Here is a 26466-nt window from a genome sequence, read left to right on the forward strand (position 1 = left end):
TGTCTAACGCACACTTCTTGACTGCAGGTACTTCCAATGATGCGCTACAGCCGCCTTGCAAAGAGTACGTCACACTAAAGTGGCCAAATTATTTTATTGCGATAGCAATTATATGGTTACTCCAGGCGAATTCCCGCGATCGTCGCCGCCATGATGTTCCGTATAAAAGCAGGTGCGATAACATCGCGGCCGCGCGCCGTATCCTGTAGGTGTGAGCGAACGCTTGCGAGGGCGAGCCGAGAAGGATGGTGGCTTGATGCGGCGGTGTCTTCTCGCGCTGGCAATGGTGGGCAGGGTGCGCGCCATATCGCGCGCTCTATGAGGTGGGCGGTAGGAAGGGGGCAGGTTAGTGCGTGTCCTATCCTGGAAGCAACCTGCGCTAGATTCGAAGGCTAGCTGACCTGACGTAGCTGGTAGCTTCGTGTGCGCTGTTTTCTCGCGTGGCTAGTTCATGTTGAAGCGAGAGGCGGCACGACGGGGAATTCGCACGTCGCAGCCGCCGCTCTACACTCTTAGAGGTGCACCCTTTGGGATGTATATTTACCACACAACGATAATCGTCATCTGCATTGCTTGCGCTTCCTTTCTTGAAAACGCCGCGCCCGCTACTATAGACCTCAGACTCTGCCCAGGCGGCGCTGCTGAAAAACCCGTCACCAGCGCCCCCATCGCAGCCTTGGCATAGAGCCTTGGCGCGAACTCAGTAGTGCAAGAAGAGCCGTCCGCAAGCAAAGATGCATAGGCCACAATGGACCCTTCTCTTTCGTTTGTGTTGAGGCGCGGTTTCCTAAAAATCAAGGGCCTGCGAAAGCTTCTTCCGCCCATCCACGCTTCGGAAAGGAAGCCCAGCAGGGCGAAGTACGTGTACAATATAAAATAAAGTCTCAAGTGTTCTTTCGGCGTGCTGCAACTCGCAAGTACAGGTAGCATCAGGTTTATCTATAGGCATATCGGCATAAAAATCTAAGCATTTCAAATTGGTTCATATTGAATATGTCGTGAACACAAGACTTAAGAATCTCCTATATTTTTATGTATTTTATCGTAATGTTTTTCTCGCAATTATTTACAGAGAGTAAATCCTTTCATAGCCTTTTCCAGGGCAGCAAACAGCGTGCGATCATAACGAAATTAAGCTTCCTACGATGCCTACGCGCTGCATCTTTCTTTCTCGCAGGAGCTACAGCATCGCTCAGTACCTTAATTTGAACTTTTCGCAGACGCTTCGAGCTACAAGCGCGCACAAATAAATGTAAATAAGCGCGACATTATTTCTTTACACACGTGCGTTACTTCGCAATTACTCATCCAGTGCTCCTACAGCAATTTTATTTCTCACATTTGAAAAACGCAGTCGAGCAGGCTCAGCACATTGCGAAGCGTGCTTGTTGTATCGGCGCAGGACTTACAAAATACCGAAATAGAAATTAGCGCGCGATACAACGATGCTCTAGAACAGGATTTTGAATTCATAAACGAACCGAAATGTTTGGTTAAGCTGACCTGCCAAATCTCTCCGTTCCACTTGTTGAGTCAAGTGGAGGCGGACGTCTGTTAAAAGGTAGAGATATCGATGGCACATAAGCAGGATGGTTCGCAACGTTGTTTTTTCTGTTGCCAACGAAGTGGCAGCTGCAGATTGAGTTTTCGCTTGGTTACCACGGTCCTCCGTCGGTGCTACGCAACACAATTGCAGAAGAACAAAATTGTCGCACTTTCTCATGCGAGCCGCTGTGTTGTGGGAAATGCAAGTAATTCCATTACCCAACAGGTCGAACGGCCCGTATCCAGCGCTCTCGCCTTTCCCCTTCACACTATCGCGATGGAATTCGGGGAAACTGAACGTTGTTATTCCGTCCTTCACGTTCATGGCAATTTACAAGACAACAGTAGCGTCGATTGCGGCGTTTCTTCGTAGCGCGCGGAGCTATCGCCGTTGCCGTCGTTTCCGCAATCAGTCTGAAGAGTGAGCCAGTAAGCGCTTTATGGCAGTAAATAAAAAAAAAATTATGGGGTTTTACGTGCCAAAACCACTTTCTGATAATGAGGCACGCCGTAGTAGGGGACTCTGGAAATTTCGGCTTCCTGGGGTTCTTTAACGTGCACTTTAATCTAAATATACGGGTTTTTTCGCCCCCATAGATATGCGGCCGCCGTGGCCGGGATTCGATCCCGCGACCTCGTGCTCAGCAGCCCAACACCATAGCCACTGAGCAACCACGGCGGGCCCGACTAGCGTAGAAATTCATAGCTCTCTGTCTGGGTGTTAAATGCGCAAAACACTCGCAATATGGATCAATATCTAGTTAAATCGTTGTTTCGCAGTCGCAAGCTGCATAGGCAACTTAGCAAGGGAGCAGGGCTTCGCACTACTCAATCACTGCCTCTTCGCACCGGCAGGTGGCGCTACGCGTCTTACAAAACTCCAGAGTCTGACGTCCACCCTGTCGGGAATGCTATGTCATGCTGATAACGCGCATGCCGTTCGTTACTGGGAAGTACCGGGCTCGCAGCGTTAAAGGAAATGCGGACAAGACAGATGACGTTTATTGTGTGGCAAGATACGACCCAAAGGGTGTAATTTTGTTTTAAGAGTATACATAACGATGGCCTTCTGAAAGTGGGTGTCCGCGGTCATCGAGTGAGATGTGTTGCCTGTGCGTGCGTGACAACGTGCTTGTTAATTGGTAAGCTAATCTTTCCAGCAGTCTATGCGGCTTATAAATCGACTAACCATGCTTCGTATAGCTGTCTAATAATTTGCTATCGTAATCAATGCTTCACCTGTCGGCCGAAACTTACTTTTTTGTTTATTACTATAACAATATCATGGGCACCACAGGCGAATTTTCGCCGTCGTCGCCGTGAGGTACCGTATGAAGTCCAAGTGCGGTGAGATTCTATCGCGACCCGTTTGCCCTATTCTGTGGGTGATGGTTGGGCGAGTGAGGGGGGCGGGGGGTTGAGCTTGCGGTAACGTGATTAAGCCAATTAAGCTCGCACTAGGGAGGCAGGCGAGCGGCGGCGTCTCCTCGCGTCCTGCCGTGGCTGGGCATGGCTGTCCGCGACCACGGTGCCCTACCTTGGAGGTAATCGGCGGGCGTAAAAGTTGGCAGACCCGAAATTGGTGATCGCTTCATCTGCGGTGTCTTCCCGAAGCAGTGGCATTACGCCAGTTACAAACCGCAACTTTTCCAAATCTTGTCTCTCTCAATAAATTCTACCCACACTGTTATGCAGATCGTTGCCCTGGCTGTGGCAGCTCGCCCACAATCTTTCACGTCACGATTGAGTGCACTGCAAACCTCTTTCCTCCCTTGGCAACTCTCCTATACCCCCTACGCAACAAAGAGCTGTGGGACGATGCCCTCCGCGACGGACCTCCCGAGGTCCTCCGAGCTGTGATACAACGGGCCCGAAACATCGCCGGAACCATCTTAGGGACCCTGGACTGAGGGTTCCTCCCACACTGCTCTCGCCATTCAAATATTATTAATAAAGATTTTTTACTCTCTCTCCCGCGCGCCTATGTGCTGGAGGTGGCGGAGATGCGCTGAAGCGAGAGGCAGTGCGAAGGAATGTTCGCTCGGCCGAGGCCGGCGCTTTTCACGCCAGCGTTGTGACAGCGAGTGTTCGCGGTCATCGAGCGAGATCTGTTCATGTTTGCCCGTGCACACGTGACACCGTGCATGCTTGTTAGCTCGATTAGTAAGCAAATTAATATTTACTGCAATTTATACGGTCGATAAAACTGCGAACCTTTTTCGTGTAGTTCAATAAGCTTCGACTGGGGCTAGTTGGTATGGCATCTTTCTGTTTGCTGCGCCATACCGTTATGCGAAGGACAAAAAAGTTGTCCATTATACTTTGCTATCGTTATCAGTGCTTCGCCCTTCGGGCGAAACTGATAACAAGCATAAACTTGTATAAACTGATAAGAGCAAGCGTAAACTTGTATCGCCACCTGTCGTCGTCTGCAGAAAGCAGCGTTCCAGGGAGGTCGGTCGCCTGTTCTAACCATAGAGTTTTTCACTTCATGGTTCTAACTCTATGGTTCCAGGAGCGGGCAACACGCGGCAGCCCTCCCTGAAATGCTGCTTTCTGCAGATGACGGCAGGTGGCGACACAAGTCTGTGTCAAAGCCGGCTTTTCAGACGGCATTTTTGCCATAGACAAAAACGGTTTGGCATTTTTGTCTTAAAAAACAGGCGACTAATCGTGCCAAGTGTTATGCTAAATGACATGGACTCCAAAATGCGATCTTTCTGCAAAGTTCGAGCAAGAGCAGTGCAGCGGTGAGCGCAAAATCTTTTTTTTTGAACACGAGCAGCCAAATATTCAGGACCCTGTACGTACGAAAAAAAAAAAAAGGTTTTGCGCTCACCACTGCACTGTTTCAAATTTTGCCGAAAGATCGCATTTTGGATTCCATGTCGTTTCGTATAACACTAAAAGTGCTAATTTGCCTACTTATGGGGATGCGAGCTGCGGCCGTGACGGCGCAAGCATAAACTTGTGTCCCGTTTGCCGGCAGCTGCAGAAAGCAGCGTTTCAGGGATGGCAGTCGCGTGTTCCAGGCATAGAGTTGCTATAGTTGGTTATATTAACTCTATGGCTCCAGGAGCGGTCAACACGCTTTTGTCTAGAGTGTCGTTTTCACGCTCGAAAATACATTTCAGCGCGAACATTGCAAACTAGGGCTGCATTTCGCGGCATCTCCCATGCACCGGGAGTCACATAACGCAAGGAGCCCCATCCGAGCCCAAAGTTTCAAGGGCGTTTCGATGGCGAGCGGGCTCGTGGCGGCATCTCGCGGAGGCCGCTGAATCTACGGAGCTCATGGATTTCAATCCTGACACCTTGCGGGTTTAATGTTGTTATAAACATTTGACGCCAAAGGTGCATTGACTTTTCTAAAGTCGCACATCGAACCACACAACTACACAAGATAAATCAACACACTATCATACAAGTTAACTAAGCACGCAGCGAAGTCCGATGAGACGAAGCGTCGTGGTGGTTCATTTGTGCCGTCATATCACAGAAAAGAAAATCAACATTTTGTTTCACCTGCGCCAAATGATCTATGTAAGGACACTAAAGCCAGCAAAGGTAACTACGTTCTTACTTATTTTTCTACTTTAACTTTCATATTCGAGGACACGTTGAGCCTCCTCAATTTTCTTGTTCTCGCTACTGTTGCGACGCCAGTTTCACGAACCTCGACCGGCGTTACGGCTGGCTGCATGCGTCCGGTAGACCATGGCGACCAGAAAGGGACGGGAGGATTTGTAGTGCGAAACTTGCACTGTTTATTCAATGGTTGGTGAAGGATATAGAAGAAAATGAAAGAATTAAAAAGTACATTGCGGGGCCGCTTAAATAGGCCTGCTAAAATCGTAGGCGGGATCTTGCTCACGTCAACCTCACTTGGCATGCACTGAGTCTGTTCGGGTATGGGCGGCTGATCCTTTCTCCTAGGCGACGTTGCACGTGCTTGCCTCATCTGACGGCAACCCGTGGGCCCTGTTTGGTTCGCGGAAAGGGTCTCCCCTGGAGTCGGATAGTTCGCGGAAAGGGTTCTCCCCTAGAGTCGCACACACACAAAGGGGCCTGTAATCACTGCGGGGCCCCTGCTAGACCGGCAACCGCTCGAGACAACCATAGCAAAATAGGGATCCATCCTCCGTTTCGATTAGGCATGGTCTTTGAGCATCCTTTCTGCCCGGGGCAGGCACGTACCTAAGGGGGGGCCCAGGCCTCCTCCCCTCCGGAATTAAGACGCATACCCCCCACTCCCCGCCCAGGCCACCATTTCTCACACACATTCCTAAAGCGCCGCCAAATCAATGTTGAGACTCGACAACTATTCGCCGGTCAACATTTTGCTACCTTTTTCACTACTTTTGGATGGCGGTAGTTATCGGCGTCTCCTGGGATGTGATGGCCAGTTTCCTCATCAATTCGGTGCTGTCAGGATTGGCCAGTCGTAGCTGTAGGAAGGAGCTTGACTTAGGAGAGCAGGATTTATTTCCTGAATTTACATTTTGAACAAGACATACATCGACAGTCTAGCGTGACTCCCATATGGAGCCCGCAAGACTAACATACAGCAAACAGCTTACGAGTACATTTCGAGCCTGACAACGAGCACTCAGCTCACTAGTACATCTCGAGCACGACAACGAGCACGCTCTAGCAGCCGGCAAACGCTGCTTATAAGCACTTGGTCCCCCCTTGATTCCCAGTGGACGGAAACGTTCGTCCAGTCATCGTTCGACATCACCGTTCGACGTCACCGTAGATGACCCGCCTTTTTGGAGGAGGGCTCACAAACACGTATTGCACAGGTTTCAGTGCCGCACACACACACAGGTGTAAAGGTCCGGAGCCGACGTCAGAGGGGCTTCGTAGAACTCTGCTTCGTCCCGGGTGGCGCGGCCGGGTACCACATTCCTGAGCTGACCCCGCGCCACGTGGCTGCCGGTTTATTCGCAGTTCTCTGAAGTGCGCCCCGTCCGGTTGGATAGGAACACGTGCAGCGGGCTGAAATAGCTGGCACGTTGTCACCCGTACGGCCATTCCTAACAGTGCCCGTACGATTAACTCGAGATGCATTCAGTTGTTACCGTCTATTCAACGGTCACGCTCATCGTTGTCGCTTCGTAAGTTCAACCTTCTTCGTTTAGACTGATCCAGGGACCAGGAAAGAGTTTCAGTTCGTGGTCAGCTGGTCTGTATGCACGCGGAACGAGTTGCGTCCAGAGAAAATGCCAATTGCGTTTAACTTTTCTTTTTGTTTCATTATTTCCTCGAGTGACGGCTCGCCGCGACGCTGACAGATCCTCGGAACCATATAGCCGTGATATGGGTTAGATAAGGTGGAAAATATAATAATGCGAGACAGCGTCCATCATCAAACCCTGCAATAACCCTCAAACTCATAGGCAATATGATTGTCACCCGTTAGCTCGTCTGTTTTTTTCCTAATTGTACAGCTCTTTTCGTGCAAAATTGCCAACTGGAAACAAGAGTCGCAAGGATGTGAGAAATTAAGCTTTCTACTAAGGGAGAGAGCCAAGGCAACAGCCAAACATGAAGGAAAAGCGAAAATTAACAAATGTAACCGTTGTTTATGAAAATATTCATGGATCAACATCTTTTTATTTAAGAAGGAAGTAGAGAAAACGCCGCCGGGAGTGGAGGACAATTCCGTGTGTTCTGAATGGCGCTTCTGCAGTTATCAGTCGAGCCGACTAACGTTGCCACTTTTCTGCTGTGCTTATGTAGGTGTTTTTCTAACTTTCCGCGGTGGGCGCAGTACGTGTAGGATCGCAGCTTCCTGCGCCATACGCGGTTGTACGCGACTGGCGGCCACGCATCGTTACGCAACTTCTCAAATAACAATAGGAGTCGGTTGTGGCACTTGTTAGAGCAGTAAACGAGGGATCCAAAAGAACTGTGATTGTTCTGCAAATATATATTTCTGTCTATTTCTTCCAGAGATAATTCAAAAAACGCTACTATAGCGGGATACAATATAAGAGGAAGCTTTAGCTCGGGCGCAACTCCGAGGCGGCCTATTCAAATGCACGTAAAACGCAAAGACGTTTTTCTGATATAACTCCTGGACCGATTTTAGTGACATTTGTTGCATTTGAGGGAGAGTTAAATTCTAGTGACTGTTTGAAGTGGAATTTCGATTTAGTGCCTGAATTTTGTTAAAACGATTTTCAAATATCCGATAGTTTTAAAAAAAATAGAAGCGCGCAGTTTACAAATTCATAGCTCTGCATCAAGAACAGATGTCGCGGTTTTGTAAACGGCATCCATTAGACCATTCAAATCGGACAAATTCGATATATCATTTTACATATTATGTGAATTTGTTACTTTGTTTACAAGGGTTCTGCAAAAGGTGTATTTCCATATTACTAAAATTTTTGCGATTCATATGTAACATATCACTTTTGTCCACTTTAAATGCACTATTACATGCAATTCACAGAATTGTGATATCATTTTTCGTTCCCGAAAGACAGGGTTGTAAACTTGATAGTCTCGTTTTCTGAAAATTTTCGATTTTTTATAATTTTTAATAAAAAAATTTCTGGTATGAAGCGAAAATTTGAAACCAACAGTCACTAGAGTTTAAGTTTTTCTTTTAAATGCAACAAACCTCGTCAAATTTGGTGCAGTTTTTGCTGAGAAAAACTAACTCTCCTTTTACATGTATTTAGACAGGAGCACCCGAGCTAAAGCTTCCTCTTAAGTCTGCAATGAAGCCCCGCCCACGCCCTCATAACCGCCAGCCAGTGTTCCTCCGCGAGGCTGCAAATAATTCGTACTTCAAACCTCTTCTGTTACCCAAATAAGGCGCTAACTACAAAAATAAAATTATTAGCGCGTAATTTTATACCTTTCCCCTCGCCTATTATAGTGGAATGGCGAATGCCTAGTTCAATATTGAACTGAAATAACATGCTTGCTTCGCTACAACTATTTGTTGTGAACTTTCGCTTCAGTTGGCAGTGAAGTTTCATGAGTGAAACGGCTTCAGCAGTGAAATGAGCTGCACAGCATACTTTTGAAGAGTGAAATGCTAAGACTCGATACATTTTGTCCATGTCTGTTGCACACCTCATTGTTTCCGCCGATGAAAAGACTTTTGAAGAACAGCAGACGCTCCGGAGGTATCAAGTACGACGCCATTTTGAAAAGGCCGTATGACGACGATTTTGTTTGCTTCTGTCATTGGCTGGCGGAGTAACAGCTCCGCACCGTCCGTGTGCCTCTGTTGCCAACTACTGTTTTTAAAGTTCTATTCAACTAAAGTAATCGTTATTTTACACTTTCGCTTCTTTACTTGTTCTTGGCAGTGTTTTTCCTGCGCTTCTTTCCTGCGCGAGTCCATTTGGCGTGGTTCTTTGTTTGCCAAGTAAAGGAGAGGCGTATCGCTCAGGCGTACCTGTAAAATACACCTTATTTCATTTCTCTTTTGTGGGTTTACGCTTTTTTATGGCGAATGGTGGGCGTTATTCACATTTGTACTAGTAAAGACACGCCCCCCCCCCCCCCCCGCCTCATTTGCAAAGAAAAGTTACCTTGGGTTGCCCCCCCCCCCCCCCCGAAAAAAAATCCTGGGTACGTGCCTGGCCCGGGGTGTTACATGCCAACCGTAACACTACCCGCGGGCTGCCAAAGCCAGCCAGAGCGCATGCGTTTTTCTCGTGTTGCCCCGACCACCGCGCGGCGCCCTCAGTGCGCTTTTATTTTTGTCTGGCCGAATGGATTTTCGCCTGGCAGAGTTTTGAACGCTTCCTGGATAGCAACCGAGTAAAATAAACAATGGTCGCTCGCCGCCATCACTGTGGGGACTCTACGGATTGCAACGCGTTCGCTTGAGCGCAACCTCTCTGGAAAGTCTTGTCTCGCCGGTGCAGGATACCGAGCAGTATGCGTATGGTTCTCTGTGGCCCAAGCGTCTCACGTTTTCCTCGATATTCCTTCGGTAACCACGTTAGGTACCCACAGTAGGCATTCGATTGTGGCCAACATGCTTTTCTTTGAGTATTTTATTTCGTTGCCCCTGCCCCACAAAAAAAAAAAAAGAAAAAAAAAGAAGACGTTGCGGCGAAGCGAATTGCTGCATGGCTAAAGTTCTGTTTGGTTACTTCTTTTGCGGAAAATAACGGGCCGCAGGATGCTTCACTTGCCGGATACTATTATTATATTATTGCGATAGCAATCATAATAATAGCCGTCGCCCTCATGATAGCCGTCGCCCTCAATGATAGCCTCATGATAGCCGTCGCCCTCATGATAACCGTCGCCCTCAATAATAGCCTGCCGTCGCCCTCATGTTCCGCATAAAGTGCAAGGGCGATAACTTCGTGACCGCGCGCTGCATGCTAGAGGTGCGAGTGAAAGCGCGGGGGAGGGGGGGGGTGCATGGGTGAGCTGACGCCGGTGGCTCCGTTTTGTGTGCGCAAGGGAGAAAAGCGGGGATGAAGCGCGCCGCCTTGCGTGGCGCGCGATTCATAGGGGGGAGTGGAGGGGGGGAGCGAGCCTTGGGATTCTGTGATCTGTGATTGCCCAAGATGTTTATTTGCCTTTTTTGACACATTATATACAGTGGCTTTCTCTTACATATGTTCATTTATTGGAGACTTATACGTGTATTTAAATATGTTAATTAATTGTTGCGAGGTTTTGTATATACGTGCATAGAACTTTGTTTCCAGTGACGCTTTTCTTGCCCTTTATCAAGGTTTGCCTTCGCATTTGTATATTCCATTGTAAGAGGGCGAGTCAAATGAAAGTGAGCCAACCCACCCCGCGCAATAATGGTTCGGTTCATTATCTGAGAGGCATGCGCGTAGCACAGAGGCATCTCTCACTTACAAACGTCACACGCAGGTGTGAGCATAAATGCTCTTTAATGCTCTCATACACTGGGCTGAACTTGGTTGCGTGGCATAATGGACGCTCCAAAAGTTTAACAGCGTGGTGTCATGAGGTTTTCCTCAGCTGAAGGCGTTTCCCAAAAAGAAATTAGTCGCCGTATGGCTGCCGTGTACGTTGAACATTGTATTTCATTGGCCACTGTGAAGCGTTGGAGCAGACCGTTCAAAGAAGGACGTGAAAGTTGCGAAGACGGTCCAAGACCGGGCCAAAGCCACCGTGCAATCACCCCCAACACAATTGCAAAGGTTGATGAGCTGACTAGACAATAACGGAGGATAAGCATCGACGAACTGGCACAGCGTGTGAACATCAGTCACGGTTCGTTTCGCACCATAATTCATTAACGTCTCGGTTATCAGCTCTTGTGTGCGCAATGGTTGCCCAAGATTTTGAACCACCGCCAGAAGACGGAGAGGTTCGGCACTGCCCTGACTCATCTGATCCGGTATCACAATGACGGTGGCGACTTCTCGTCTGCAATTCTGACCCGGGTCGAATCATGGTGCCGCTACTACGAGCCTGAAATAGGACGGCAAAGCTCACAGTGGAAACATTCGAATTCACCACCCCCAAAGAATGCAAAGGCTGTCATTTCCGCCGGAGAGGTGTTGTTGACCTTTTTTTTTTCGATCGTCAGGAGCCATTACTGATCGAATTTGCTAAACCTGGAGATACTATCAATCGTTTCCGATATTGTGAAACACCGGATGGGCTAGGTGTCGCGAACAAGAACAAAATAAGGTCACCTTGCTCCATGACAATTCCCGTGCCCACGTCGTTTATATGGTTAATACTAAACTGGCAAAGTTATAGTGGGAAACGCTGCAACATCCGCCATATAGCCCAGACCTGTCGCCTTCCCAGGTAGCACAAAAGAGATACGTATATGCGACTACAACATATTTGGGGCAGTTGAAACAGCTCAAGAGAACCAGACTGGTGTCGGACGATGACGTGAAAGAGTCAGTTACAGACTTTTTGAAGCAGCAACACAAGGATGTTTATGAGACGGGAATCACGTGACTCGTTAGACAGCGGGACAAATGTCTAAATGCTCATGGAGACTTTTGAATAAAACTTCCCGTTTGTCATATATTCGCATTGGCCCACTTTCATTTGACTCGCCCTCGTATATTTTGTAGAACTCTTGCTTTTTGTATGTGCTCTCTGTTGCGACTATAATTTCGGTGCAATTACTCACAATATACGACCGGTGACAGCTGCTCCTGCGCAATACATTGGAACAAATGACAGCGTCATTGAGATTTTTCCCTGGCCGTTGCATATGTACAGAAATGTAAACAAGGTTCTTGAATGAGAAAGTTTCATTAAAATATTTGTCCTCAACTTGTTCATTTCACGGACTTTACATTATTAATATCAGCGGCATGCACTGATTTGCTGGTTTCTAGCTGATATAGTTTAAAGTTTGTGTCATATTTTCTGTACTTATTAAATAGACAAAAACAATGAAGCATTCATATCAGTTATTTCGGACACAATTTTGGTGACATACGAGTGTATCCCTTTATGAAAATATATATACCTGTATTTTACTTGTCTTGACAGTGCATATAGCGTTCAAAAATTCATTTGCAGCATCTTTGGCCATGGCGGTGCAGTTATTATTCATGTATTTGATCCTTCGACAAATTCTATGAGGAGGAGGCCGAGCTGCAACGTGAGCCCCACGCGAACGAAATTTCTGGCTACGCCACTGGCGGTGGGGGGTGGTCTAAAGCCCGGTAGCATCACCCCCGACGCGGCGTGCAAGACAGTCGTGGGAAAGCCGAAGGAAGAGGCAAAGAAAGCTTCGCTTTAAAAACTCATGCCGTCTCCGTCATGCTGCTTTCGTCTTACTTCTGTCGCACGACCGCGCGACACAGACAATTGCCTGCTTTACACAAACACGTTTCATCCATCAGGTAACTCTTTGAAGAACCCCAAATGATGTTGGATAGCAGGCTGCCTGCAAAATGCTTCGCATGAATTCGATTCCTGCAATGCGCAGGATCTGCACAATATTTTCCGATGCTGTGTTCTGTAGACTTGATTTGAATGAAAATTTTAAATTATGGAGTTTTGCGTGCCAAAACCACTTTCTGACTATGAGGCATGCCGTAGTGGAGGACTCCGGAAATTTTGACCACCTGGGGTTCTTTAACATGCACCTAAATTCAAGTAGACGGGTGTTTTCTTTTATTTGTTTTAAAGCGACGCTTTCTTTGCCTCTTCCTTCGACTTTCCCACTGCCGCTGCTGCTGTCGCGCACACCGCGTCGGGGCGTGGTTCGGAGCGTGTATATACATGACAGGCGTGAGTAAGAGAGGAAATGCGACGGGAGGAACTAGTTTTCACCCCACCGCTGGATGGATGGATGTTATGAGCGTCCCCTTTGGAACGGGGCGGTGGGTTGCGCCACCAAGCTCTTGCTATTATACTGCCTAATGTCGTACCTAGGTTAAACAATAAAAAAAGAAGAAAAAGAAAACCAACACTATGAACTACCACAACCAAATTTTCTGATCCCCTATTGCGAATTGTGCTTTTGTACGTCTCCGTTTTTTGTCGTTTCCCTACTTTTCTTCTACCAATCCTCCAATCGCCTCTTACTAATGCCTCTTACTGCTCCCGCTGAACCCAAGGACTTCAAGGAGGCCACTGGTACCTAAATCGACCGCTGGGTAGACGTCTTCACATTCTAATAAAACATGCTCCATAGTTTCCCTAGCTTTACCGCAGCAAGCACACGCATCTTTTTCCTTCTTATATCTCGCTTTATAGGTGCGTGTTCTAAGGCACCCCTATCTCGCTACGAAAAGTAATGACCTTCCCTTTGAGTTATAATAAATTGTTTCTTTCCTGATTTCTTTTTTTTCCTCTTGAGTAGTTACTCATCGCAGGTTTCTTTTCCATTGCCGGCCGCCCATGAGATTATTTCAGCCTCTCTGACTTTTCGCTTGACCTTCTTTGTTGCTGTGTTGCCCACCCTACAGGCCGCATACTTGCTGGTAAGCTTCCTAGTTCTTTTCCTCCACCGTGAATCAATGTTTTTCCTGTGCAGATACCTGAACACTCTCTCAGCCCATTTACTTTCTTCCATATTCCTCAGCCGTTCTTCATACTCAATTTTACTGCGAGCTTCCCTCACTTCAAAACTAGTCCAGCCCATATCACCCTGCACAGCTTCATTTGTAGTCTTCCCGTGAGCGCCCAATGCGAGGCGACGCACTGACCTTTGGTTCCCATCGAGTCCTGATTGTACCCCTGATTTAAAGCAAACAACTGCATTTCCAAAAGTAAGTCTTAAAACCATTACACCTTTCCACATACCTCGAGGTATGTGGAAAGGTGTAATGGTTCCAAGATCGGAGGACCTCGTACCTATTGTATCCCCATAGCGATCTCTGCTTCATTATGGCTGCCATTTCTCTTCCCCTTCACTGTTATTGTTTTTTTCCTGGGTTTCCATATATCTATTGCCTTCGTTTATCCATATATCAAGGTATTCATATTCTGTTACCCGAGGTATTTCCTTCCCCTGTATCTCCACTGTCTGTCTCCACTGTCAGCGTCGAATGTGCACAATGTCCTCTGGAGCTCCCTGTCCGTCGCCACATTAACCGCTTGACAGCTGTAATTATCCGTGACTCCCCTCAGAAGTATTGCAGAAATCGCAGCGCTTCCCTTTCTACGAACGTGCGAGGCCAGAGGGGACGCAGATAGAACTGTACAGAGGAGAAGGAGAGAGGATGAGGAGAGGCAGTTGCCAAAGAAGGGGGGGAGGTGACGTGAGAAGGCAAGGAAACCCCACTACTATACGACAGCGGTTGCGGGGACACAGGATAAGCTTAAGTTTAAGGTAAGGTACAGTACGTAGCTGCTATTTCTGAAAAATAAACGCCATGCAAATATTTCAAGTGGGCAACTTACGCAGGGCGTACAGAAGCAGAGCCGCAATAATTAAAGCGCACCGCAGGGTCCGCACGGAAGCACGGCGACCGCACGGAAGCGGTCGACCGTCAAACCAGGACTTCTGTGGCCGCCGCTTTAGTTTTGCGGCTATGACATTGCTAGAGGTCGTGGATTTGATCCCAATCGCGGCAGCCGCATTTCGACGGTGGCGAAGTCGAAAACGCACGTGCACTTAGATTTTGGGACACGTTAAAGAATATGGTGTCAAAATTAATCCGGAGTCCGCCACTACGGCTTGCCACATAATCCAAATGTGGTTTTGACACGCACAACCCCATAATTCGATTCAAGTTAAATACTTCTGCCACAATGCGATGTGCCATGTGATGCAATGACTACGCTCAATCCTCTCAGAGGTTATGAAGCATGGAGCACAACAACGCCTCAAGCAAACACTTCTCCCTGTGTGTTCTGTGTACTACGCAGACAAACAGCAGTGGTGCACGCAAGGCAACATTTAACATCAACTCACCACTCTCGTGTTAGCCTAAACGTTGAAGAAATTAAGCTTTAGCCGTCAACATCAACGCTAATTATCGTCAATCAAAGCACCCAGCACGGAAAGCTTCGCTTACACCGATTCCCACAGTGCGTGAGATCTGCATAATTTTTTTCTACGGAGAATCCATGCGTTAGTTAGAAAAAAAGAGCATGTGACAGTGCACATGTATTGCAGCAGAGCGAACAACGGCGTGGCTTTGTTCCCGAGTATATGTAGTACGTGGGCGAGCGTCGGAAGTATTTGCTCAGGTTTCGCCTGCATCAACTCGTAGTGTGTGGCTGCCGACGTCGACAGTCATCGTGGGTTGGAATTCTGCCGGAATTTTTATTTAGTTTGATGGTGGCGCAAACTATCGTCGTGTTTCGGTAGATGGTGATATGACAGCGTGACGATGGTGTGATGACGATGGAAATGACGGCCTGACGACTGCGGAGTGCATGGCTTGTGACGTAAACGTGACGCGGTTCCTTGGCTACGGTATGGGAGAAGGTAGAGAATAAAAGTCGCTTGCGGACGCTGCATCCTCAGGAATGCGCTTGTAGAACTGCTGTAACGAAATTCGCGAGACTGGAAAGTTCCTTTCGTGGTACTCAGAACTCTATGACCATTCGATAAGGCTGACTTTCACCTTGTACTAGAACTCTGGGTAGCTATCCTCCTTTGACTTCCTTGCGCCCTCGAACTTTTGCTGTGCCTTTGAACTTTTTGCATAATTCGTTCGGCTCTGAGTCGGGACTTTTGAAGGAATGTTTCCATACCAAACAGCACATGCCCAGTTGCACATACCCAGCGGGCCAAGTTGTATAATCAGCAAGACAGCAGCTAACAAGCGAGCAGACTGGTGGGCTAGTTGGTACTGCATAACTTGAGGCCAAAGCGCAAAAAAAAAAAAAAGAAACGCACACGAGGACAAGAGATGGAAACGAAGACACAGCACTGTGTCTTCGTTTCGTTCTCTTGTACTCGTGTTTTTTTTTTTTTTTGCACTTTGCCTCAAGTTAAGCAGCTAACAGCCAGCAGTCCCAAAGCGGGGGGGGGGGGGGGGGGTCGCAAAGAAAGCTTCGCTTTGAAAGATAACATTGTTGTAACGTTTTGGTGCTATCTGGGTTGGCTTCCTGCCGAACCACACTAATAAGCGAGACAAGAAAAGTCGAGAGAAAAAGAAAAAAAAATAATGCGCGTGTATGGGTAGCTTATCGTGTGTTAGACTGATACCAGCTGTAGGAAAGGAGATGAGCCGGATGGCGGTTCACTTCGCAGATATATTCGCCCTCGGAGACACGACTTCCCTAGCATGTGAGACTGGACGCTATTTGTTAGGCCTGAGTCCCACGTACTTCTAGGGGAAGGTTTACGCTCGAGGGTAGCCTGGCTACGACTTCGTGCCGTGGGCGATGCGACCGGAGAAGAATGCTATTCGCGCATTATGCCTGTGCCTCGTGCTCTTGGAGACGGCGCAGTGTTCCTGGGAAGCCAGACCGAACTTTGTCGTCATGGTGATGGACGACGTAAGTGACCTTCATCTCTTTGTCCAAGCAAACGAAATCTCCTTAGTCTCAGGCTATGGGACCTCCTCCTGTATATAAAAACCATTCAAAAACGTACACCTCCATTGCACAAAAGAAAAACAGAAAAGAAGAAAGAACTGATATCTGAAGCCACTTTCAAAAAGCGCACGTTCATCTAAACAGCAGAAAAGCACTTTGTGACGCCGCCATGCATCTGCCCTTGGCAGAAATCAAACCTGCTTATATCTTGTAATTGCCGCATTTTTTATGTGCTCATGTTGCTATCATGTAGGACGATATATGCAATCCTAAATGGCGCCTTGTGGACTTGTAAAAGCTATCGCTGTGTCTTGCGGTCTTGGCAAAGATAAGCGTGAGAACGGACAGTGCAATTATGGCGGGACTTCAGTAAAGCACTCGACAGGATAAGATATACTTTATTCTTCTCACCTCGCCCAGCAGAACGACGCATTTGACTGTATCTACGAGGCTGAAAAACCTGGAAATATTCTCACGCCATCGACACGCTCGCACTTACAAGCTTCCTTTAAACGAAAGTAAGAACAACGTACCAACTTTCTTCTAACATGTGTTAATAAAAAGTTAGAATTACATAGGTTGCTAATAAAGTTAATAGAACGTTGGAAAGAGTTCTGAAGAAGGTAAAGATGTGTTTTGTAAGGGACATCATAGCAGTTAAAACGCAGTGCTTATATGAAGAGGAGGAGTAGGTTTTATTGAAGAGAAAGAAGGAAAGGTCGACCTGGAGAGCATGTCTCTAGCCTGCTACTCCTCACTGGGCTAAGGGAAAGTGAGTGAGTGAGGGATACAGGGAAAGGTAGGTGGCGTGTGATTATATGTTCATCATAATCATAATCATCATCATCATCATCATCATCAGCCTGGTTACGCCCATTGCAGGGCAAAGGCCTCTCCCATACTTCTCCAACTACCCCGGTCATGTACTAATTGTGGCCATGTTGTCCCTGCAAACTTCATCTCATCCGCCCACCTAACTTTCTGCCGCCCCCTGCTACGCTTCCCTTCCCTTGGAATCCACTTCGTAACCCTTAATGACCATCGGTTATCTTCCCTCCTCATTACATGGCCTGCCCATGCCCATTTCCTTTTCTTGATTCCAACTAAGACGTCATTAACTCGCGTTTGTTCCCTCACCCAATGTGCTCTTTTCTTATCCCTTAACGTTACACCTATCATTCTTCTTTCCATAGCTCGTTGCGTCATCCTCAATTTAAGTAGAACCCTTTTCGTAAGCCTCCAGGTTTCTGCCCCGTACGTGAGTACTGGTAAGACACAGCTGTTATACACTTTTCTCTTGAGGGATAATGGCAACCTGCTCTTCATAATCTGAGAATGCCTGCCAAACGCACCCCAGCCCATTCGTATTCTTCTGATTATTTCAGTCTCATGATCCGGATCCGCAGTCACTACCTGCCCTAAGTAGATGTAGTCCCTTACTCCTTCCAGTGCTTCGCTACCTATCGTAAACTGCTGTTCTCTTCCGAGACTGTTAAACATTACTTTAGTTTTCTGCAGGTTAACTTTCAGACCCACCCTTCTAGTTTGCCTCTCCAGGTCAGTGAGCATGCATTGCAATTGGTCTCCTGAGTTACTAAGCAAGGCAATATGATCAGCGAATCGCAAGTTGCTAAGGTACTCTCCATCAACTTTTATCCCCAATTCTTCCCAATCCACGTCTCTGAATACCTCCTGTAAACACGCTGTGAATAGCATTGGAGAGATCGTATCTCCCTGCCTGACGCCTTTCTTTATTGGGATTTTGTTGCTTTCTTTATGGAGGACTACGGTGGCTGTGGAGCCGCTATAGATATCTTCCAGTATCTTTACATATGGCTCATCTACACCCTGATTCCGTAATGCCTCCATGACTGCTGAGGTTTCGACTGAATCAAACGCTTTCTCGTAATCAATGAAAGCTATATATAAGGGTTGGTTATATTCTGCACATTTCTCTATCACTTGATTGATAGTGTGAATATGGTCTATTGTTGAGTAGCCTTTACGGAATCCTGCCTGGTCCTTTGGTTGACAGAAGTCTAAGGTGTTCCTGATTCTATTTGCGATTACCTTAGTAAATACTTTGTAGGCAACGGACAGTAAGCTGATCGGTCTATAATTTTTCAAGTCTTTGGCGTCCCCTTTTTTATGGATTAGGATTATGTTAGCGTTTTTCCAAGATTCCGGTGCGCTCGAAGTCATGAGGCATTGCGTATACAGGGTGGCCAGTTTTTCTAGAGCAATCTGCCCACCATCCTTCAACAAATCCGGTGTTACCTGATCCTCCCTAGCTGCCTTCCCCATTTGCATAGCTCCCAAGGCTTTCTTTACTTCTTCCGGCGTTACTTGTGGGATTTCAAATTCCTCTAGACTATTCTCTCTTCTGTTATCGTCGTGGGTGCCACTGGTACTGTATATATATATACTCTCGACGATAATGGAGGAGAGAATAGAAGAGAGAATAGATAATGGAAGAGAGAATTATATGTTACAATGAACTATATAAACCTTAAAGGGTTAACAGTGCAACACAGACGGGAACAGAGTGAGGAACAACAGGACATAGCGCTGTGTCCTGTTGTTCCTCACTCTGTTCTCGTCTGTGTGCGCTGTTAACCCTTTAAGATGCTTTCAAAACTAGCCCACTAAGGCATCCTTATGAGCTATATACGCGTTGTCCAATACGCGGGCGGATGCGTGCTTTATCACACTTCACGCAGGAGTAATCTTGTCCACACAAAACGTTATCCTGCAAACACATTATTCGCTCTGTCTTCACGTCTCACAGATCCTAGAGACGACCGTCTAAGCCAGTCTTACATAGAAAGTTCAAGAGTGATTTTATGGTGCGTTGGGCCTGGTCAACTCTTCTCCATGCGCCTAAAATCTTGTGAAAAGAGGCGAAAGCTTAAGCAGTCAACACTAGACTTAGATGTCCTTCGCTCGGACGCATATTAAGGGCACACGCAAAGTATGTGAGCTATTGTCTCGGGTGTGTGATAGACGCCACAGTCAGGGTTCCGTGCTCGTCCAGTCTTGTGAAGGTATCGGCGAGTATACGCCACATCTAGCCGCAAACGATGGATGGGTGTTTCCTGGCCTCTTCAACCGAAGTGGAAGCCGATATCACAAACCAGCGTCAAGTCTCTGAAGACGCTCTTGCCGATGTTCGGGGTTGTCCTAGTGCCGCGCCATAGAGGTTTTGATGGAGGTATGGATTGAGGCCTTCAGCCTTCAGCGAGGATAGGCGCTCTTGGGCAGCCCAGAATTCAACGACCAAACCCTGGCCGTCCAGAGTGCCCACGATCGGGCCGTCGAGCTCGGCTTGGCGGTCCCTACGTGGGACTAGCCGGGTGGCGCGGGGTCTTCCCTGCGTCTTCTCTGGACCGAAATAAAGTTACTTCACTCACTCACTCACTCACTCGCTTCTGCGGTGCAGTCGCTGAATATGCGCGAATAATTTTAATGCGATTAGCATTTTAGGGTACTTAGATATCTATCTATCTATCTATCTATCTATCTATCTATCTATCTATCTATCTATCTATCTATCTATCTATCTATCTATCTATCTATCTATCTATCTATCTATCTATTTAATTAACTAACTAACCGTTTTCCCAGCCAACTTGGGTCTCTGGGTAGTCCATGATCTAATGGGTAGAGCATCGGGCTGCTGTGCTGGAGGAACCGGGTTCGAAACCAACCGTCGGACCGGCTTACCAGCTTGGCTCACTGGGTATGTGCCGTTCTTCAACAATGAAACTGTTTCACGCCTACGTGGCTCACTGAATATGTGCCACTGGGTATGCATGCCGCTCTCCAATGATCCTCTTTGACGCCAACTAGGGTCACTGGGTATGTGGCACTCCAGTATGTGCCGCCCTTCGATTAACTGCTTTGACGCTGTCGTGGGTCACATGCTTCAACGAACAAAAAAAAAAACATTTAAGAATTCTACGGCGCTAGGCGGAATCAAACGCGCTTCACATATATTCAGATAAGTCTGTATGAATATACACACACGCGCACGCGCAGACTTCGCGGCAGCACCGCTACATGGCGCAGAGTGTCCCGATGTAAACGCGGGAGAGGATCCCGGCTGCACACACTTCTCAAAGATAACGCGTTTCGGCGATGGCATGCGGTGTGTCGCCACATTGCTTCAATTCTAATCGCATTGAGCGGGAGACGCGCGGTCCGACACGGCGTTCGACGCGTCGGAACGGCAGCCGGAACCGAGGCGTTTAGCCGTGTCGAAGCGCCGGATTGGACGCCCGGCGTGCGACAATCTGGGCAGATTTACTGGTAGCGAAGGCTCCATAGACGCCCATTGGTCCAAAAAATGGCGGCTCGTGGGCACTCCAGCGCCCCCTGGATTTTGGGGGGCAAACTACGCAAACGTGACGTAGAATGACGTCACGCATACGTATGCTTTTGGCGCGAATTATAAAGCGGTCTTTCTGTAGAATCCGCGTTTTCGAGCCCGTACCTCTCGAAGGTTGCTGCCTTTCAGCGCGCCCCAACCTTTGCCAGTCAAATGTGCTCGAGTTCCTGCTAGTTATGGCCTTGTTAATGTGCAATTGGGAACGCAATGAAAGTGACTGGTAAAGGAGGGGCAGCATAGAAAGGCAGCAACACTTCCAGACACTGGCGAAGCATGCATGATTCGTAGTGCAAATACTGGTGCTAGTACTTTTGAGAGCTTTTGAGTACAGCAAGGTATGATGCACAAAGCACTGGCTCAAGTGCAGAGTTCGCAATAGAGTGTACGGCAAGTATGGTTTTCATAGTTTCATATTCATTGTTTATTGCAGCAACCAAACAAATACAGTCACAAAGCACACCCTTGGCACACAAACAAAAAATACATGTCACAGGCAGCATAAGCAGTATTGTTTAAGTTGGCTAATCATCTCAATAGTCACAGTGCAGATAGGAAAAAGCCCTGAAGTGCCACGAACGTGGTCAGTTAGGAAATTGAAAAGTATAGAAAACAATGCTACGACAGCTTGAATTGAAGCAAACATAACATGACATAAGTAGGCGCATCAACAGACCATAGAGCACACTGGGATTATTCTTCACATTTAATTTCTTCAGCTGAAAGAATATAGCAGGTGCGTTTACATCTGCAAGGCAATGTTAAAGCCAGCTTTAGCACCCTAAAACGTGCTCAACGTAGTAGCAAATACCATACATTGAGCCGGCGTACCATCTCCAGAGTACTTCTAGTCGTTAGCCGGATCAATTTGAAGTAATTTTACGTCAACAAAAGTACACATGAAGTACAGCGTACAGTGAAGTGCAAGGACATTCGCGGGGCAGTAAAGCATGTAATCAGTGTACTGTACGCTACAATATAGCCGGATAAAAGTCCAGCGGGAATCGGTGTAGCGTGACACCAATGGTACTATCCAGGCTGTCGCAGTGTACCACGGAGCATCGTTTCTTCACATGCCGCAAGCTCATCTTGAAATGAAGCGCTAAGCGCTTCAAAAGAGCGCGAAGCGTGCAAAGACGGAAAAAGACTTCGCACTGGCCGCACGCCGAAGGAAACGACAAAACCGAGAAAACTGCCGCAGCGGTGCAGCGGGCTGCAAATCTTACCGAACGGTGACAAAGAAGCGACGTGCAAGGACGACGAAAACTTCGCAAAAGGAGCATTTTGAGACCGGCGAGCTAAATTTATACGCTTTACCAGGCGCGCCATCGCAGACAGCTGGCGATAAGAAATCGCTTCGTAAGCTCCCGCCACTGTGGCCAGGTTAGCCGGGTATCGAAACAAGGCCTGCAAAGACGCGCTGTAATGCACCGCACACTCATGAATAGGGGGCAGGTCAAGAGTGTTGCAAAAATACAAAATTTGCCAGGTTTTAATAAAATGACTTACCTCTTTCATAAAACAAGGTGCTAATATATTTTTTCTTTTCTATTGGCAGATTACATTCCAATTTTGTAGCTTTATCATTTCTTTATGTGAGTGTTTTGCCCCCCATCCTCTGGTTGTGCTGCATTCGCGCTAAACCACTTTTCGGCCCAGCCTTCGCCACCACTTGATTTTCATCATCCGATGCGTCCGACAACCGCACAGTCGTTTGGCTGCAGCCAATGACAGCGCGGCTGGCGCGTGACGTTCGCTGACGTTCCCACAACATAGGCGGCGCCGGCGGGCTGGTTCCTCGCGGCTTCGTTTTTCCTTTCTTTGCCGGCTACAATTAGTTTCTAACACGAAATAGTTACCATTTCAGGAATATTATCCCCAACGTGTGCCTGTTCTGCAAAGCGGCGCCTAGTACACCGGGAGCCGCGATGCGAGGTTATTTCGCGTGTCGACAGCACACATCGACTGTCTGAGAGAGGCTGTTTGCTTGGCTTGCACGTTTGCCCTTCGCATCGACAGCATCGAGTGAACCAATCGAATTTAATTACAGGCAACATAAGTGTACACTGCTAATCCTGTTGGCAAAAAAAAGCGATGCTTACGGTACTCCTTAATGAGAAACTTGAGCTCAGCTCTATACGTGTTTTCATTTCGCGATATAGTGGCTGGCGCGGACAGCCTGTCCCGTGCCGCGGGACACGTTGCAAACTGAGCGAAGTGTGGCCCGACTGCCTCGCCAATCTGGGATCGCGAGAGCCAGCACGTGCGCGACGCGTGGGCGCGAGTCACAGCAGCAGCCGCGGCCGACAGACCTCCCAGATTCTGGCACCATCTCGTAGCCATCGTCACCGCACTACGCTTTTCTTGTCACCCTTTCGCCATACCCTCCTCCGCTTTCCGCCTCATGGTTCCACTGCACCTTCCTCCTCTGCTTTCCTCCTCGCTTTTTTTAAATCTCCCGCTGCGCTCCGCGTTCGCTTTCATCTTTCGCTGTGCTCTTTCGTTCGGTTACGCCGACGCTCGCCGCAGGAACGGGCACCTAGAGCTGTGCTCTAATAAGCGCCCTTCGACGAGCCCAGACTGGATCGCAAGCGCCGTCGACCGCGGTGTCCGTCAAGCTAGGCTTACCGGCCCTTTCTCTGGGTGTCAGCGGATCCGTCAGTGGACAACGCACCTTTGTGAAGGGTTTTGTCGCTGGCAAAGGCATGATCTTATTGACAGTGCAGCATTGTGCAAAGTTGTTTATTTTGTATTTCTCGACGAGAATATGAGGTCTTCCGAGCGTACAAGCTGTGGCGCTGGATCTGGGCGGAGCTTACGCGCCGCTCATTCGTTCGAATGCACGTCCCTTGTAACCTGTATCGTCGTATGCCGCATACTGGATCGGACGCAGAATCGCACCATGTGTCCCCTGCTTTAACATCGACATTCGTCCTTAGATGGGTTCTGCCGGAATTTTCGATGCGAAGACATCAAATGGCCCATTGAGCGAAAAAGCCGGCGTCTGTTGTCTGGACAACGGCACTTCATTTGCCATTAGGGAGTTTTAGAATTGAGGCCCCAATAGTTTGGGGCCCCAAAGAGCTTTTCGGCTGTTAGCGTTGGGGCACGTAGGAGTGAAGAGTTTTAGAATAAGGTTTTACGTTTGCGGATAGCGTTTTGCGCTGACAGCGCCAATACGGCGTCAAAGGAAAGCTATTAGAAATAACTAAATAAAATATACCATTTTATCATAGGAATAATAATTTTGACTTGCGTGTATTCGCGTTTAATTACAATTTAGAGGTTATTCTGTGAGCAGCAAACAAATAGTTGCGGTTAGTTTTGAGCAAACCAACTTTACTAGCCTTCACCAGCCAAGCTTAGCCGCGTTAGGCCTACGAGCCATAAAATCCACAATCGAATTCAAAATCAGCGGCGTCTAATGAGTCAATCTTCATAACACACGCTAGTTGAGAGAAAGCGATAACCGCAGACACTTCTCCTAGCTTGCGAACTTCACGCGTTACCGCGAATCGAACCGAATTTTGTGCTAGGCTAGAGCGTCGCTTCGATGGGTGCCGCCATGTTTGCCGACGCAAAGCTTTTGGGGCCGCTATTTGGGCTCCCGCTAAATCGGTGAAATAGCGTTCCCAACGCAAAACCCGAACGGAGTTTGCGTCTTGCGCATGCGCAGTGGCTTCGACGCTATTTCTTTGGGGCCCCTATTCTAAAACACTCTATTGGCTGCGAAGCTATGTCCCGAGCGCGCCCCGACAGAACAGGACGGGCGAAAGGGGACGCCTGCTGCCGCTATCGCGTGCCAGGTGTTGCGTGAGGGGAGAGGGTATCGCCGCAACGCGACGTCACCCTCGCTCTCGGAAGCCTGTGTTATCCGCGCGTTCCTTGTCCGCGTGAGCTCTCGCCTGCGTTGTAATGGCGCCTGGGTAATCGCAATAAACAAATTAATGTATAAAAACAGATTAAACTCGAAAGGAAAAAGAAACGTTAGCGGTAGTGAGCTTCGAACCTATGACCTTGCCTACAGGGGTGAATCTCCACATGACTACCATTGGCTATTTTCGAGCAGACGCTCTTTCGACGCTAGCGCCAAGGTCCCCTTCAGTTATGGCCCTAACAGCAGGGCGACGCAGAAGCAAAACAAACGCAGAAGCACACGATTGTTTACGTTGTCATGGCAACAAGAACAGCAGCCGCGCGGCGCCTCCTTTCCCAAACGATTTTCTTTTCCTTTTGTTTTTATTATGCCGACCCTCTCCGCTCCCTTTCCCCCATGCCGCGCGCGCCGCTTACGTTTTTTTTTTTTACCTGTACGCTGCGCGTTTCTTTTTATCGTGCGCACGCGCGCGCTACGGCGCACCACGCGCCAGCTCGCAAGCAACGCGCGCGCTACGCCGAGCATTGACATTGCTTGCGAGCTGGCGCGTCGTGCACCGTGGGCTATGCGTTGGCACGCACGCAGTCTTGCCCATACTTGTATTATACCAGCACGTGCCGGGACATATAAAAATTCCACTTCCAACACAACAGATCCTTGGTCTCGCTTTATTGACTTCATTTCCGAAAACAAAATTTTTTTTTATAACGTGGTGGCGATACACGCTCAAAAAATGAGCAAAAGTGAAAGGTGCATGACATATACAAAAGTACTAAGCACAAAAATTCACAGAGGGTGAAATAACAAAAAAAAAAGCACTAGAAAACCCGAAGGCCATTTCATGTACACACACATGTAAAAAAAAAGATTTTTATATAACGCCCTCAAGGCCGAAATGTAGACGAGCTTCTGATACATGCACTATAAGATATTGCACAAAACTGGACGACGTGTATGACATAGTCATGACAACTCTAGAAAGGGAAAACTCACTGGTAATTGCAAAAACAATGACACGCAAAATACCTAAAAAATAGAATAAAATGCTAACATTGTTTGATTGACAGTCATACAAAAAAAACTTATAAAGCTGCACGAAAGTGTATGAAATGCGTGACATGTTTATTACTACTGAACAAAATAAAGAAGTCATGGCAGAACAAAAATAACATTGTAGTAAACATTTAAATACACATTATCACGTTATTTTGCACTTGGCCACAACTTGAGTAACGGTGGCAAGGGGGAACAAGATAGTCGGCTTTTGCAGCAGCACATAGAAAACATTCGCAAAAAGGACTATTCCTCAATCAAAGACCAGGTAAAATCAGCCAGCAAGAGGACTTTTCTTTCGCCCCGAATGCAATGCTTAGCAGTAAAATTACGTCACTTAAGGCACTACGTCGTACCTACTGGGCACTCACTCCTTTGTATAATAAACACGAACTGCAAAAACCTGCATGTAGGACACTTGCAATGATCATGCTTTCCAGAAGAAAAAAGAAAACAACCTTCATGCCTACACATGAAGGTTGTTCGCGCGGTTTTCCCATCGGCGATTACTGAGATAATACACAAAGAGTAATTTTTCAGCTGTTAGTACGTTTGTAGAACGTGACACGCAGAAAAAGCACTGAGGGCGGAATGGAAAGCTAGGCAAGTTACTGAAGTTGCAGAATGCGACTTGGCAAAGAAAAACACGTCATAGACCAGG

The 26466-nt window shown here is 47.6% G+C and overlaps 1 protein-coding gene across 6 annotated transcripts in view; it reads left to right on the forward strand.

The window, feature by feature from the left end:
* Positions 1-16181: 16181 nt before the first annotated feature.
* LOC142592269 (N-acetylgalactosamine-6-sulfatase-like) overlaps positions 16182-26466 on the forward strand; it is a 56295-nt gene continuing 46010 nt past the window's right edge. For 4 of the 6 annotated variants that reach the window (XM_075703994.1, XM_075703992.1, XM_075703997.1 and 1 more), the window contains exon 1: positions 16182-16452. In XM_075703994.1, the coding sequence (XP_075560109.1) occupies positions 16371-16452 (82 nt within the window). In that variant the 5' untranslated portion in view covers positions 16182-16370. The remainder of the gene's footprint in view (positions 16453-26466) is intronic. The other 2 variants (XM_075703996.1, XM_075703991.1) reach the window with 2 other exon arrangements.

Source organism: Dermacentor variabilis, chromosome 1 (assembly GCF_050947875.1).
Source record: "Dermacentor variabilis isolate Ectoservices chromosome 1, ASM5094787v1, whole genome shotgun sequence".
NCBI classification, from domain to species: domain Eukaryota; kingdom Metazoa; phylum Arthropoda; class Arachnida; order Ixodida; family Ixodidae; genus Dermacentor; species Dermacentor variabilis.